The sequence below is a fragment of the Dysidea avara genome, chromosome 6, assembly GCF_963678975.1.
Source record: "Dysidea avara chromosome 6, odDysAvar1.4, whole genome shotgun sequence".
Taxonomy (NCBI): Eukaryota; Metazoa; Porifera; class Demospongiae; order Dictyoceratida; family Dysideidae; genus Dysidea; species Dysidea avara.
Window position 1 is genome coordinate 26,315,309 of NC_089277.1, and position 16,915 is coordinate 26,332,223.

General features: G+C 37.2%; 1 protein-coding gene across 2 annotated transcripts in view; it reads left to right on the forward strand.

Annotated features, from left to right (window-relative positions):
• The window catches only part of LOC136257204 (trichohyalin-like), a 73,226-nt gene that overhangs the window by 15,203 nt on the left and 41,108 nt on the right, over positions 1 to 16,915 (forward strand). For both annotated transcript variants that reach the window (XM_066050279.1, XM_066050278.1), the window contains exons 3-9: positions 444 to 475; positions 534 to 581; positions 773 to 859; positions 4,156 to 4,289; positions 10,341 to 10,428; positions 10,782 to 10,866; positions 11,562 to 11,659. In XM_066050279.1, the coding sequence (XP_065906351.1) occupies positions 444 to 475; positions 534 to 581; positions 773 to 859; positions 4,156 to 4,289; positions 10,341 to 10,428; positions 10,782 to 10,866; positions 11,562 to 11,659 (572 nt within the window). The remainder of the gene's footprint in view (positions 1 to 443; positions 476 to 533; positions 582 to 772; positions 860 to 4,155; positions 4,290 to 10,340; positions 10,429 to 10,781; positions 10,867 to 11,561; positions 11,660 to 16,915) is intronic.

Genomic DNA, 16,915 nt, shown 5'->3' on the forward strand with positions numbered 1-16,915 from the left:
ACCTGTACAAACCAGTTTTTTACTAGCAGTTTACCATGTAGGTGTGACAGAATTCGTTCTATTTACAGTCATGACTCCATGAATGCTCATTGAATTGGCACAAATATTTGTGTTTAAATCCTCTTTAATCAAATTTGGATAGGTTTGATTTGTATAGGGGTTTTTGCAAATTAAGTGTTCAAAAAGGAGAAGTATGCCAAACTTTGTTTTATCATAGCTAAGTTGATTTCATGCAAATTGGTATGTGACTCTCCTACCAGACAAACTCTTCTGTAAATAAGTGATGATGGAGCAATTTATCAGTATGCATGAAAAATCACATTTATGTTCTTCCTGTAAAAGTGTAAATACTCACTAGTGTGCATGGTACGCTAGCTTTTAGGGACACACTCCACACATGTATTTTGATATTAAGTGTTGAAGTCTGTTTACTCAATTTTTAGACCAGCCTAGTCATGATACATCCAAAGTCAAGGTACTGCATGTAGATTATAACACAGTACATTAATTGGTATGATTGTGTTATTATTCAGCCACTGAGAAACATGGGAAACACATGCTACTTTAATTCAGTTCTGCAGGTATGTACGTATATGTACTCAAACTTATTTGATTCAGACACACAGTACAAAGAAAGTTTGGAAATTACCAACAGCTGGCCTATGGATATACTCCTAGTTTAACATTATTGCAAACAAATAGGCACTAAACCATAAAAAGATATTGCATGTAATACATTTTTATGCAGTAACCCATATTATTTAACATGTAGGCATTAAATCAAACTCCTGCAATTATTCATATTGAATCTGAATGTATGAGAGGAGGATCTCGTATGTACAAACTGGTCACTGGAAATGTGAGTTCATGTGGCACACAAGACACTGTATAGATGGCATGTGTATGTACACGCACGCACGCACGCACGCACACACACACACACACATACAAACATTATGAAAAAGCAAGCCTCATGTCTAAGTGACCTAGCTTGAACAGCGAAGAATCAATACCATAGTATTTATCACATTTGGGAATTTTTGTGTGCTTGGTGGAAGGTATCAGTTAGTCAGTCATACAATTTGGATAAATACAAAATTATGTATATGTGACCTACTGAGCAAAAACCAGCTGTTTTTGCAAAATAGAATTCTATTTTGCTAAAAAATGTATAGCTATATTGAAATACACTGTTAAACTGTGTAAAAGAATTAAACTGCTACATAAAAATTTTATTCACGTTTCAATTGCTTCATTATGTACTGAAACAAAGCTCAAATCAATAAAACTTATATACCACCAGAATCTCCTGTTCATTGGGAGTACAAAACTCTTAGTGTCATGGTCATACAGCAAAATTAATGGTATGTGAGTTATAGGCACTTATTTATGATGCAGTAGAAATAAAGTTTACTGTTGTCATTTTATTGTTGAAAATGCCTTCTTTGTACAGGGAAAACACTATACCTTGATTGTTTTCTAGTTTCTGGTGAACAGACTGTGCCAAATCCTGTCTTCGTAGCTTGTTTCAGTTGTGAGCTACCCCTGTATGATAGATTGAATAAGTGCCTGTAATTTATGCGTTGCTGTCCAACTATCTAGTGCTATAACCCCAAGAGTATTCATCACAAATGGTTGAAACTTTGGTTGTCCACTCCTTTGATAACAGAGAAGCAATAAAATGAAATCCAGGCAATGTTTGAAAATGGCCAGTTTTTGCTCAGCGGGTCAATAGTAACTTTACGGAAGAATTTTGGGTACTTTGACAGCACGTTTAGGCTTGTTTATACCTAACTACACTGTCAAGCTGTCTTGGCTAAAAGTTGAAGCTGATGGTTGAATTGTATTATTATTTTTTTGGTAGGAAAGTGCAAATATTGTGATTAATACTATACAGTGTTACCATACTGTATGATGAAAGCCCATTATATACTGTATACCCTGTGCTGTAGGTAACTTCTTATTTGTTTTGCAGTTTGCACTGTATTTTCCTTCACAATTTCTGCAGATCAAGCCTCATGGCTGATTTGCTTTCATATGCTCATTAGTCTGTAAAACCACAATATCAAAATACATAGTGTACACCTTGCAGTTGAATTCCCTTTGAGCCCATTAATGACAGGAGCTGCCCCAGGGGCTTTTCTGAGATTTATAGAAACTAGTCAAGCAAGACTGAGATATCAGAGCGGTCACCTTAATACAACAGTCAAGCACCCATTATTATAACATTATTAAATGGCTAAAGCCATTATAATTTAAAGACTCTAATTTGCACAATAAAATCTCGCTGGCCCTAGACCCCGCTAGTTTGGCAAGCTTTGTATGCAATAGTGTAAGTGTGGTTCTACGTAGGTATGCCATCTTTTGCCATGATGCACTGTACAGTAGCTAGGCTCTAGCGTTAACCTACAGTGTAAAAAAAACATCTGGATTTAGAATCATGTATTAAATTTCCTGGAGCCGCCGATGGGTAAAGGGCATTTATTTACAGCACTTTCAGAAACTTACTACACACTTATGTTAAACAGCAGCAAAGAAATTATGCAGAAACTGTTTACAGGTTTTGTGCAACTTTTGCTTTTGGCTAGTCCATTCACATGTATATATTTCCCAAACTAGGAAGCCAACCATGTTAGCTGGAAGTGAGTTGTGAGCACTTTCCTGGTTTGTCAGTTTTGTTATTTCAGGTTGTTTGGAGGTGTTTAAGGCTTGATTTAGACACCCATTGCAATCATGATGAGCACACCATATACTGTATGTGGTATGATGATTTGGTGAAATTTGATAGAACAGCAATGACTTAGTAAACTCCTCCAAATTTATCCTCAAATTAATATTAGATAGTAAAATTTCTCAATGTTTTTCTCACTTGTGTTGAATTTTTCATGCAGTAGTCTCTTCTTGCATTCTACGTATATAGTTTTCTGTCTACATAATGCAGGTACGTATGCATGTAATACTGGTTTCTACTCGACATTCATATTTAAACAAAGAAAGAGTTTTTATTACTCTCTATGTACCCCGTATGTCCTCTCGATGATAACCCTCGTACATATACGTATACATACTTTACATGTTTCAGCAAACTGTGTTACAGTTCAGCCTTTCTTTGCAATGCCGTATAATTAATAAATAGTTATTCCACTCATTGCCACAACTGCTGTATGGCGGAATCCATTGTACACACCTGTACATAACTTTCAAAGTGCTATGTATATTTTGTTGAACGTATTGGTAGCCCCTGTGCTTATCCTGTAATGTTCACGCCTTCAAGTAAATAGGAGTAGGGATAGCTGGTCCTTCGTGCACCACTGTGGGTACACTTTGTCAATAATAAATACTGAATATGATTCTTCCAAGTGATAATGGTGTTACTAATGAAGAGAAACAGTAAGGAGATGGATTGTATACGTATGTTAGAATGGTGTGTTGCCACTTTCGAATCAGTGTAATACCACTCTCACTGCCACATTTGTAGAGGTTCTTGTTGCTTCTAAACTGCTTTAACTTATAGGCCATACAATGTGTCAAATTAGTCACTATAGAACAAGGAATACGATTGTCCATAACCATAAAGTCACTGTATAACTTTAAAGGGCAAAAATCGGTCTATGTGAATTAATTAAGCCACATGTAATACTTATCAGTCTAGTACTGTTTATAATAACACAATAAACATTGCTAACCTGTTGAGAGTTGAAGCAATTATCTCTAAGTCTGGTTTTCATGTGTTTGAGCAAGTGTGCATATACGTACACACTACGCCATGCACTGATTTGTGATGTACAAAAGTAGCAACACACTGTTCTATCCTGTATAATCTGTCTCGTCACTGTTTCTCTTTGTTAGTAGTGCCATTATCACTACGGAGAATTATCTACATGCAGTACTTATTATTGACCATCAAAAGTGTGCGATGATGTCATCTTAACCACAATGATGTGCAAGGTACTGGTTATTCCTGTTCCATTCACTTAAGGGTGTGATTAGTATAAAATAAGTGCAGAAACATTTGACAGAACTTGCAGAGTACTTATAAAGTTATACTACGGACGTTTACAATTGATTCCACCATAATATTATGGTGGTGGTGGCAGTGAGTGGGTTAATTAAACACTGCTTATATTGATTTCATGGTATGTATGTATTTTATAGGGAAACAAAATGGAAGTTTTACTGTATGGCAGAATTGGCACACTGCACGAGAAAATGCAAGCATTCTTCCAAGAGGTTAACTCTGAGCAAAGCAGTGTGGAACCTTCTCAACTATTAAAACACATAGCTATAAAGTAAGTTATAGTCTACTCAGTTATACAACAAAAATCATTAATTTATGTGGAAACCACACTGAGAATAAAGAGTTGAAAATTTGAGAAATTAAAAGTGGCAGCCAAGAATGAGAAAAATATTAACAGCCAATTTTCTGGCAACCACTGGCCATATTGCCAAATCACATTTATACTACACAGAACTACATAGTAACCATGTATATAAATACTCACTGAAGGTGTACAGTATATGTATAAACTAAGGAGCTTGACTATGCTGTTTATTGATAGCCACAATAAAGTCTAAATTTGAGCAAAAAACATCTAAGCAAGCACCAGAATATCTACAGAGATGTCTTACTCTCTTTAGAATTCATCTATATGCATGTATATAATGTGCAATTTGGACTGATCTTCACTTGTAACATTACTGTATATTGTGGCAGCATTACTAGTGTGTGTCTTGACGTTTATTAATACATTTGATATATACATCATACAGTACAATAGCACTGTATAGTAGGGACCACAAAGGAGTAGGCGTGGCCCACGAAATAGCATCACCCAAAAACCAGCCTCAATTTCCCCTGATGACAATGAGGTAGTATTGGTTGGGTAAAACTAAGCCCAAGCAAGTTTTCAGATCAACCCGAAGTGCTTTCAGCAAGTTGCTACGGAAATTATTCAACAGAATTTTTTTACTGATTGAGTAACTGACTGACTGATTCTTTCAGACAAGCATAAATCAATAATGGCTAAGGCTACAGGCTTGATTTTTTCACTGTTCGATGTTGCTTTGGCCCGAGAGGTGCCTTTTGGCATACCGCAGTATATACAATGCATTCTTCATGGACTTACCAGTGTCCTCCTTTGTGTCCCATTCATCTTTGCTGACAGTGAAAAGTGTTGATTAGGTGGTAGCTTGTGATGGCTTTCCTTCATAACGGAAATTGTCCATATTTTTCATAGTGGCTATTTCAATTGCAGAGTTACTTTTCAAACAGTTCTTGATTTGTACTGCTGTGTAACGGGTTGAACATAGCTGACAATGAAGCGTAATGGACACTTCACTTTTCAGATGATAGTTGATATAACTGGGACATGTGGTATCATTTGGTGTGCGTGGATTGCAGAAGTGCTTTTCTAACAGTTCTTGATTCAAAATGCTGTGTAACAGGTTGAACATAGCTGACAACGAAGTTGTAAGGCCAGGCAAACTTGATTACTTGTTTCTCATCCACAAAACTTCAGTTTTCCATGCAGGTGGGAGGTCATTTTTCAGTATTAAGGAAAATATTCCAAATCAAGCTGTTTGTTACTATAAAGGTTAGCTAAAGCCTTTTAAGACCTGTAATGTGTACCTATGTATTGAAAAAGATAGATGTGACTGGATTTGGGAAAAAATGTTCCAAATCGCACATTAGAAATTTCAAGATAAACAATTCAAGTCAGCATAACTCGCCAAGCATGGCAAGCACACGTATGAAATTTACACAAACCAGTCTATTACCTTTCAGATCACTTCTAGTGCTTGTACTGTAGCTGCTTGTAGAGTTTCCTGCCAAATAAGATAGAAAATCTGGTGAGCAGTTGGACGAGCAAAGTAGTATCACAAGCACTCACAAAGGGGAGGAGGGTGGCGGGGTGGGCAAGAGATAGTGTTACACAGAAAAATCATTTGGCCAACATCAGGCCATCTACCCATAAACCACTGTTTCTTGCCAAGCCAGGCCCTTCATAAGGCCTGAAACTGCCATTCAGGACCTCCACACCACCCAGAAAAGACATCTGTTAAAACCACCCTCGAGTAGTTTGAGTAGTAAAACTAGTAGTACAATATGTAGCCATCCACTGGTGGTGTTAGTTTGATTTTTCCTGATGTGCAATTGGAACAGTTTTGTAAAATGTGGTCACTAGAGACTGTCATGCTAGTTACCATAATAAGTATGATTACTGGAATTAGCTACATTTAACTAAACCATTATACCTTGTGTAATTTGTAAGATAGTATTTTTATTGTGTATATAATCATCTAACTAATGTATGTAATAAACTTTTAATGGTCAACAAAGTGGGATACTATTGCACACCTTTCTTTCTAAGAAGATCATTGGCCAAGACTGGCATTACACCTGGGTAAGATTGTAGGGCCAGAGGAAGGAAAATTGAGTTGGTTAGGCCATTGCATATGTTGAACTTGCTATTATATACATGGTGTTGCCAATGAGAGAGGAGTTGCTGCATAGTATGCGTAGCACGAGCATTCTAGTGAGGTCTGGAGACATGCCCCCAAAGGAAATTTTTGAAAATTAGATACTCAGATATGATATTTCACTGCTAGCTAGCTATATAATTATGATATGTTCAAGCCTATCTGTTGTTCTTCAGACTTTCTATACTATATATGTATAATAGGTAGGTAATTATAGACCTGACATACAGGGGACACAGCATGAAACTTGCTATATGGTTCAGTGTACAATTAGTTATAGCAATTAGAATTTCAAGGGGGTCTGGGGGTGCAACTCCCAGGAGCTACAGAATTTTTGTAATTTAAAGGTATGAAAATGCTTTAAAATTGATGCTAAATATTAAAGTAAAACTAGCAAGTAGAACCAGCTAGCAACTTGCAACTTACTTGTATTCCCCAAATATTAAAGGGAACCAACTGGCAGCATGGCCACCTTATAGAATAGCCTATAATTAATTCATTGTATATGACTAGGCAGCTAGCTGTGTAGCTGCTACAGTGAATTCACACAAATAAAAAGGCTACACAGCTACAAAAATACAGTACACTATACTGGTGTGTATGTAATGACATACACGGATCATCACGTAAATATACTGGTGGACAGTCACGAGACCAATTACTATTCGAAATGGCGTGATGTGGGGTGAGACTGAGAGTTTGCTCAGTATCTCAACAGGATGAGTGGGTAGTTGAAGGGGAGTGATTTCTACTCATAATCTCATCCAGATGGCCGCCATGTAATGTATGGGTGTACAGCTTCCTACTGCAGAATGAGGTGCCCAGTTTGTCACTGCCAGCCTTTCGCCCAGTAAACGAAGCCAAGAGTGACAAGCCAAGAAATGCTAAAGATTATTTTATGTAGATCAAATTGTGATATAAGTGTGCTGATTTAGAATCAAAGAAGGTACCTGCCGCACATGTGATAAATGCCAACTGTCAGCACACGTGATAAATGCCAACTGTCAGCACACGTGATACGTAGAACCCACAATAATTTCTGTACAAAACGATGCGAATGCTATGCTGTACTATATGGTAATTGGAAGTACTGTATGTGTAATTTTGTGCTTTAGTTTGACTGAAAAACTATAGGTAACTACTCGTGCCATGCATTTTCAATAACATCTGTAAAATGTACGTGTAGATATGATCATCCAGAGATTGCATGAAAGTAATATAGTTCGAGCTGGTCAGCTAGTTAGTCCAGCTCCAGATTATTTGTCCGGCTCAGGCCTGACCAACCAAACCGTCTCCTCTAGCCTTGGATTTCCATTGTCCAATAGTTAGAAAATGGTATAAAATCTAACAAAACCCTTTTGGCAACCTAGCGAAATCATTCTTACATGAAATCTTTCAAAATGGTATTAGTTTTACAGAAATTTGATAGACAGAGTGATACATGCGCATTTGTTTACACCAGCTATGGGAAGATTGCTTCTATAGCAAAGGACTGCAACACTTCCACAGGAGTGAATCGCTCTTTCTACAAATGGTATGGTGCTGTACCTTGATGCCTGTGATATATTGCAGCCAACTGTGAAGGCAAACCAACAATGTTTCCAATACGTGTAGATCATTATTTTGAGAAAATCAGCCTGTTGCTTTGATATAGTAAGAGCTACGGCATAACTGACACTAGTACTACTTTACACAGTTCATGTGCAGTGTTTTGATGTTCGGTTGCTATGTGTCTTGTATTATGGTTAGATTTATATAATGCCAAATCCAACATACTGTATTTCTTCAGGAAACCTGACGATGAATCGGTTAAGCACACTTTATTGTAATGATGGTACCATTTCTCCTTTGTTGTGGTAATACAGAAATATGAATGGTGTTACAAAAATGGTTAATAAGTGTAATAATTACCTGGCAGAAATATGAGGCTATCCATGTATAACAGAATGTTTTCCTATGTACAGTGGTATGCTAATTTCCAATAAACCATGTAGTTTTTTGACAACTATTCTGCATAGTTTTTGACAATACTATGCCTGGCACACAACCCTACACACAGAGAATGATGCATGGAGCTAGCCTACAGCCATCTGATTACTTTCACTGGTGGAGGTGTGGCACAAGAAAATTAATGTGGATTTATTTTTACTAGTGCATAAAGCCACCAATGAGCTACTGCAAATTGGCACCTTGTGCTGTCATTGAAAAGAAACGGGACACAAAGGAGGACAAAGGTAACTCCATGATGCAGTCATTGTATAGGCACCTGTTGGACTGAATTGATACCTAACAGTGAAAAATTAAATCCATAACATTAGCTGTTATTGAGTTACACTTGTGTCAAGGCATCAGTCAATAATTGACGGAAATATTTTTATTAAAAGGATTGAAACAAATTACTGAAAGCATTTTGGCTCGCATTGTAACACTTTATATTTAGTTATTGTACTTTGCGTGGGAGGATCAAAGTGCCACCATGTGCTGTATTTTCCATATTGTACCGATTATCAGCATAACTGTACTGTATGAGCCATGGGTAGGGACCTGGGGACCCACAAGGATCCAACTCTTTTTGAAATTTTATACACTTCACAATATTCTATACTTGTACTTGTACAAGTAGTCTTGCATGGCCAATCCACTTTTTCCCTGTCACAGTGTCTCCCATGATGTTCATACCAATTAGAAATTAATCATAAGCGCCTCTGAAAAAGTGTCTAAAGCTGACAACATTAATAGGCCACTCGCCTTCTGCACAATGAGTGCATACTAGTCTGTTGTATGCAACAAGTGCAACAATTACTAGCCCCCTCAATCCCCTACCCCTTGTAAGTTCCTTCCCCCCTCAGTTAACACTGCTTGCCCAGTAATAAACACAAAAATAATCTAGCTAAGCAAATTTCAGTCTGGGAACTTGACAACTGGACCTATGGTGCATTTATACAATGTTTCTAAACTTTTTTTAGTAGCTAGGTGAAATAATTGCAGACTAGTATGCTCATTGTGCAGCAGGCGAGTGGCCTATAAATGCTGTAAACTTCAGACACTTTTTCAGAGGCGCTTATAATTTCTAATTGATTTAAACATTGTGTGAGTCTCTGTGACGGGAAAAAGTGGATTGGCCATGCAAGACTACTTGCAGAGGTACTAGTACAAGTATAGAATATTGTGAAGTGTATAAAATTCCAAAAAGCTGGATCCTTGTGGGTCTCTGGGTCCTTGGTCCTCGGTTCCACTGTTTATACCTACCCATGAGCCATATATGCAGCTAATTAGGCAAAACAGTACAGTTATGCAAGAAATGTTACGAAAACTACTCCACTCAGACAATACGACTGATCACATGCATGGCATTGTAAATCGCTAAAACTAGCCAGACTAATCCTACCGGTTGGTTCTATGACTAGAAGTAGATTACATGAACACTTAAATGGTAGCCTGATCAACATAGAAGCAACAACTTAACCATACAGATGGCATGATGGATCACATGCGTGAAACTGTCAAATGATAAAAATAGCCAAACTAATCCTACCAGTTTGTTCTACAACTACAAAATAATTAGATGACAACTTATAGTTTAATCACCAAACAATTTGGGTACTTAAGATTTAGCTTTGCCTCATGCTGTATTAACCTCTTGACACACACCCCACATGCTGTATTTTCAGTGTACACACAGGGCAGTGCTTTAACTACAAGTTAGTTTATACCTAATCTCTAACTGTGAAGGTGTTGTGAGGCAGGTTTCTCATCAACATTTTTATATGAAACTTTCTCGATCCCTACTATACAGTACTACTGTACTGCACAAGGTGTATATACCTAATAATTGTTTTTGGGTTGTCTTTACAATGAAGGAATTCAAGATTTGGCAACCATACACAAGAAGACAGCCATGAGCTACTGAGAGTTTTGTTGCATGAATTAAAAATGGAGGAAGTTGAGGTAAATGAAATAATGCTCTTGCTGTCACAACAACATTTTAAGTAGCAAAGCTCATAATTTAATTATCGAAAAACTAAGGGAGAGTGTCTAGTTATCAATGAAGCCTGTACAAGATTTCAATTGTAATGTTCTCCTCTGATTAAAAAAGTTACATGAATCAACAGTTCATACTGGTGATGGAGAGTTATTAATAGGTGTTGAATACTGTGAAGCTTCTCTACTCTATAGAACAGATTGAGGTGTATATGCTTGCTTTATACCATGCTGTTGAATGTGTGTAGCCACTCTCCCTCACTACTTAATATCATCACCTGTAGATGTATGCACAAATGTACAGTAACACTGTTTAACAGAATATTAGGAAAGACGTTTCCTCTACTTTGGCTGCCACTAGTTTCACGACAACGATGGATGGAGAAACTAAACAACTGCTAAAAGGTGTGGTTTGACATGTCTTACATTGTATTCTTGTCTGATTGTCAAACAATTGTGTTGTCAAAATGCTGTTAGCTATTAATTGGGGAAATAATTAACACTGTGTCATAAAATTTGTTTCAGAGTTTTTTGTCACATATATAGTGCAATTTTTGTCAGATCACAGTTTAAAAAATTAGGTTTTCAGCTGAATGTAATGTAACTACTGTACGAGCAATGAACTATAGAGCACAGAGCATTATGGTAGTGCTGTAAATTAGAGATTGTGGAGGCTCACACTTTCTCAATAAGATGAAACATTTTCTAAGGTTGAGGCTTGAGCAATATGAGCAGCTGTGGTGGAACCCATTTTCCCTTAGAAGAAACTCATCACATATATGTGATTGGATTTTAGAAAACCAATCCAATTCGCACATTAGAAATGAGATAAACAGTTTTATAATGATTTTAAGCCAAACTGTAAGTTATTTTTTGGTTTCAAAAATGAGAATTCCTATACTACATATACTTAACTATCTTCATAAATCACGTAAATTGAGCTACATAATTATTGTTACACTAGTAACCTTGAGAATGTAAACAATTGTACTATACAGTTCATCTTGCATTGAAACACTGTTCTTTAACTTAGAGTAATTATACTGGTGGTTGTACATAAAGTCATAGTACTTGTCTGTTTCTCTCTGTACATATCACAGGATATCATCGAGCTGCTTCTAGAGTTGGCACCACACCTATAGAACATGTTGTTGGAGGAGCAATGATCAATTCAGTAGCCTGCAGAGAGTGTAACGTGGTTAGTAACTTAAGTGTATTATATGGTCCTGTTTATGTTAAAGACCAACCAAATGCTAACATCTGTACTGATATCAGTGTAGATATTACCAATAATAGATTACTGCAGTATTACAGGTACTGCTCAAATTTTGCTCACACTGCTTTCTCAATTAAATAGACTTACATAATTTGTGAGTAAAGCTGTACACCTGTCTCACATAATTGTGAGCAGATTTTGATCTACCTGAAAGTCACCTGTGAGGGTGCAAGCCCATTATAGAGTTCTCTGTAATGCTGATTATTACATACCTATATTGTTTCTAACCAGTGTACGTCTTCTTACTTTTATTCTTACTCATACTCTTCTTACTCTTACTGTTACCTGACAGATACCTTTTTGGCATACCTAAGTGCATACAATGCATGCAGGGATCCATTAAAACCTGGAATACGGAATAACGGAACAGTGGAATTATGGAATAAGCAGTCTTAACATTTTATGGTTATTTATACCATCTATAGCTTTTACGCAATACTTACCTCATAGCAACTAACCACAAAACTAGCCACTTACTTCGCATTAATGTTGTTCACTCACCTTACTCAACTGTAACAGTGTGCAGCTCCGTATCCATTTCACTGCTAGTTCCGGCTGGCCATCTGTTTATCCTTCACATGGTTGTTACTGCTGTAGACCTCACACAGTCAAATGATTGTGGAGGGGTTTGGTAAGTGTACAAGGCCTCGACAGCCATGGGATATTTTGTTTTGTACTACTTTTTTATTGTAGTGTGGAGGGAAAAAATGTAAGGTGTTAATGTTGGATTTTTTTCCCTTTTTGACAGATACTTGGGATAGCGAGATGTCTGGGGAAAGGCTAGCAATAGTCCCCTCCTAGACTCTTGTTATTATCTTAAGCCAAACCATGTGTTGAGCTGTGCATTACATGAACCTAATCATCTGTCATCCTATTGAGGCCTTGTACTATCACATTCCCTCTATCGGGGAATGGAGTTGCTGCATATCAACAGCGATTACTCTGCTAACACCCCCCGTTGTTGCTGTAGATATTGTGTGCATAACTTTGAGAGTTTGTTTGAGTATGTTTGTTCAGCAGAAAAATCTATTTTGGCCTAAGTAGGGGGTGTATTAAAAAGGCAGAGGGTGAACCAGTACTTGCCCTAGTGACAGCGATACTGGTGCAATGACTGTGCAATATGTATTGAAGCTGTTGCTGCCAGTGCTGTTGTTGCTGCTTTAAGGACTGCCTCTGCTGTGCATAGCACAAATACTGTGTCTCTGCCGAAGCTGTGCGAGTAACAAACTGTGCAGATAATGAGTTGCTGTGCTGCTGCTACTGCTGGATCTGATGTTTGACGGTTGCTTCTGTTTTGCTTGGCATTGTACCTGTACTGGTGATGACTGGTTGCTGCTGCCCTTGCTGTAGCTGCTGTTGTAATGACTGCCTCTGTATTTGTACTTAGCTGTGACTTGTTTAAAGCTGTTACTTGTGGTTAGCTCTGGAAAGGGGAAGAAAAGAAAAACACAGAGCAAAAAAAAAAAAAGAAACAGAGCACACACACATACATTATGATACCACACGTATAGGGGCCCTTATATGACTTTGAGAGCTAGTATGCATTATGTATACCTGCAGGTAATTTGATAGAAAATGCATACATGTGCATGGTCATATTGGAGATACAATGGTACACTTGTCAAGATGTTCAGTATAGTTGTGCAATGTGGGTGGGTGGGAACTTAGGGAACTTTGAGTAGGGCGAAAGGTGATTGTAAAAAACGTGTTTGCCATGCATGCGCTTTACTTTTTTTACAAGCTCAGCTGTTCTCTATTTGATGCCCGTGGTTGTGGCTTGGTTGTTATGTAATAGATTATGCAGTATGCTCACTGTTCATTCCAAAATCAATTTGTTTAAATGATCATTTAAACGCCATCAAAACTAACCACTCTAGAATAACCTAACTATAGCTAAACTACTTTCTAATACACTCTGCTACAGTACATAATTGCTACAACACTATTAAGTTCTTTCTGCTGCACTTGCTTCTACCAGCTATAACACAGTAGTAACTGCCTGAATTTATTAAGTGTAAAATGATGGGAGCTTAAAACAGCACTTAATCCTTTAAATTTCTTTTAAAACTTGTTTGGCGATAGATAACTAACAAAGTTGAGGAAGGTAATTAGCTAAAGTAAGGTAGATTTTTGGGGGTGTAGTGTTTTGTCACTAATAAATTTGTGCAGTTACTTGTATATGATAGCAGGCAAAAGTAAGTATAACAAATAGTTTTGTAGTGATCATGTAGCAAAGTGTATTAGAAAGTAGTTTAGCTTAGTTAGGTTATTCTGGAGTGGTTAGTTCGACTTAGCGCTGCCTGCATCGTGATTGCATTCTCGGGGGAGTTGCTGTGAGGTGAGTATTGTATAAATGCTACAGACGGCATAAATTATCGTAAAATATTAAGAATGCTTATTCCGTAATTCCGCTGTTCCGTTATTCCATATTCCCTGTTTTAATATATCCCATGCATGGATCATAGACTTTTCCTTGTCCTCCTTTGTGTCCCATTTATTTTTGCTTACAGCCCAAGATGTTCATTCACAGTAGCTAACTTGATGGCTTCCTTGTTTATATACAGGGATTGTCCGTATTTTTTTCATGGTTACTTGATTGATTGCAGATGCGCTCCTCCTACTGTTCTTTGTTTGTAATGCTGTGAAATGGGTTGAACATAACTGAAAGCAAAGTGCAATGGCCATGCACTTCACTTTGAGTCAGTAATTGATGGATGTGGCATGTATTCAGTTGAGTACTTTGTTGTAAAATAATTTTCGTATGCAAAACTTGTACGAAAAACTTAACATATGATCGAACTACTCTAATAGAGCAGCCATTCATGTAAATCATACAAAAATATCTTTGCACAAAAAATTTTATCACGAACATTTTTTCACAAAATGATGCTAATTACGGTACCCCTGGTGCCATCGTTTCTTTTGATGCAGTATGCATGGGTTTACCAGTCATAATATGTTAACAAAAAGTAAAAATGTGACCGGGCCTGCGAAAATAGGGCATGTGGGCACAAACTACACACTGTCACATAACATTTCATATCATAGTATTGGGATAGAATATTTTCATTCTGTAACTTGTACTTTAACGCCAACTAACTGTTTAATAAGTTTTGAAAAGTTCATGGCCAAACAATAATGAAATACAAAGTTATGACACATCATAGTTTGAAAAAGTAGGCAATTTTTATGTGACCACATGCCGTATTTTCACAGGCCCTGTCACAAATTAAGAATTTTAAATTTGATTAAGGATCATAGAAAACTAGTTGGGAAACAAGGGAGGTCGCCTACACCTGCAAATATACTAGTGGACTTTAATCCCTAATTCAGTCTAAATGTTCACTGGTATATCTTCTCGTGTAGGTGACCTCCCTTGATTCCCTACTTTTTTATGATCCCTAATCGAATTTGAAATTCTTAATTTTCCTTATACTTGTATCATACAGTTTGGTCATACAGTACGGTAGTACTATAAATTAGGGATCATGAAGAACTAGGCTTTTCCAGCCAAAAATATCACCCTCAAACCAGCCTCAATTTCCTTTCATGACAGTATGGCAGTATTGTTTATGCACAGCCAAGCTCAAAAATGTCTTCAGACCAACCCCAACCTTCCAAGAAAATTGGAATTTAAAAATTTATGTCTAACAGAGTTTTATGTTGACTGACTGATTGATGATGCCTCCAGCCAAGCATAACTTGATAAATGATAAGGCTACAGGGGTTTAATTTCTTCACTGTTCGACGTCTAGGCACCGGCCGATTATGCCAGCATAATTTAAAGCATAATAGGTGACCAAAAGCATAAAGCATAATGCCAGCATAATAGGGACGATGTTTGAAAAATTAATTAAATGCGCAATACGTGCGCCTGAAAGAAAGCAAATATTCACTGCCAATAGTATTATTAGTGCATTTCATACTTAAAAACGCATAATATAACTTATTAAACGGTGGTTATTCACACTTTGCAGAAATAAGATCGAGATACTCTAATAGAGCAGTCACTTACTCTAATAGAGCAGTCAGGAAAGGCTGATATACTCTAATAAAACAGTCAGTTCTAGAGCATAATCTTGATTTTGAACAAATAATTTTGAGCATAATAGGCTTAATTTTTGAGCAATGCTCAAAAGCATAATAGGTAAAATTTTGGGCATAATAGGCTGGGGCCTATCGACGTCACTTTGCCTCGAGATGTGCCTTTTAGTGAATTTGCAGTATGTACACTGCACATATCATGGACTTGCCTTTGTCCTCCTTTCGATGACAATGCAAGGTGTTGATTCGTGATAGGCAATGTGGCTGTGTTGGCTATTATCCCTATCACCCGTATTTTCTGTCGCGACTGGATTGATTGCAGAGACATTTCTTGTACTGATCCTTCATTTGTAATGCTGTGTAACAGGCTGAAAACAAAGTGTAATAGCATAGATAATAGAGTACATAAAAGGGATAGGAAACACAATAATGTGACGGCACGAAAGACATACATTTCTATTGGAATTCCATGTATTACGTCACGAACATACTCGTTACGCTTGCTGTACTTGTATCAAAGAGAAACAAATTGTTGTAACAACAGAATCTTGATACCAACCCTCAAGGAAGTTATATGCAAAATCAAAGGAGATTGAAAGTGAAAAAAATGGCCCAAAATTACTTTAAACCACTTGGCTTTCTTCGTAAATATATTCTATCCTTTTAACTGTGCTACCATTTAACAGAGAGAACCAGAGGGAATATCAGAGAAAAACAGGAACTGTTGCTCGAAGAAGCGACTAAGTATCTTCCATTTTTACCAAAAGTTTAAACCACCTTGCAGTACAATGCAAGGATAAAAGACTTGTGTTGGTGACACGCCTAACTTACCACAAGATTCGAAGGTGAACTGGCTATACAAGAAGCGGTATGGATGACGCATGAAGGTACTATGAGTGAAAGTATGACAGCATGTAACAATCAAGGTTAATGCAATACACTTTGTTACAAAATCTACGGTCTGAATTCTCTCGCCGAAATCTCTCACAAAAGCCTCAATACTTGCTGTAGTCTGTTGGATTACTATTTACGCTGCTTAGAGCACTAATTCCCATGCTTGAGCACAAAATTGTCTTGTCCTTTCAAGTCACGCGTAACGGAAATCAAACCAGAAATCACTTGTGTTCCTATCCC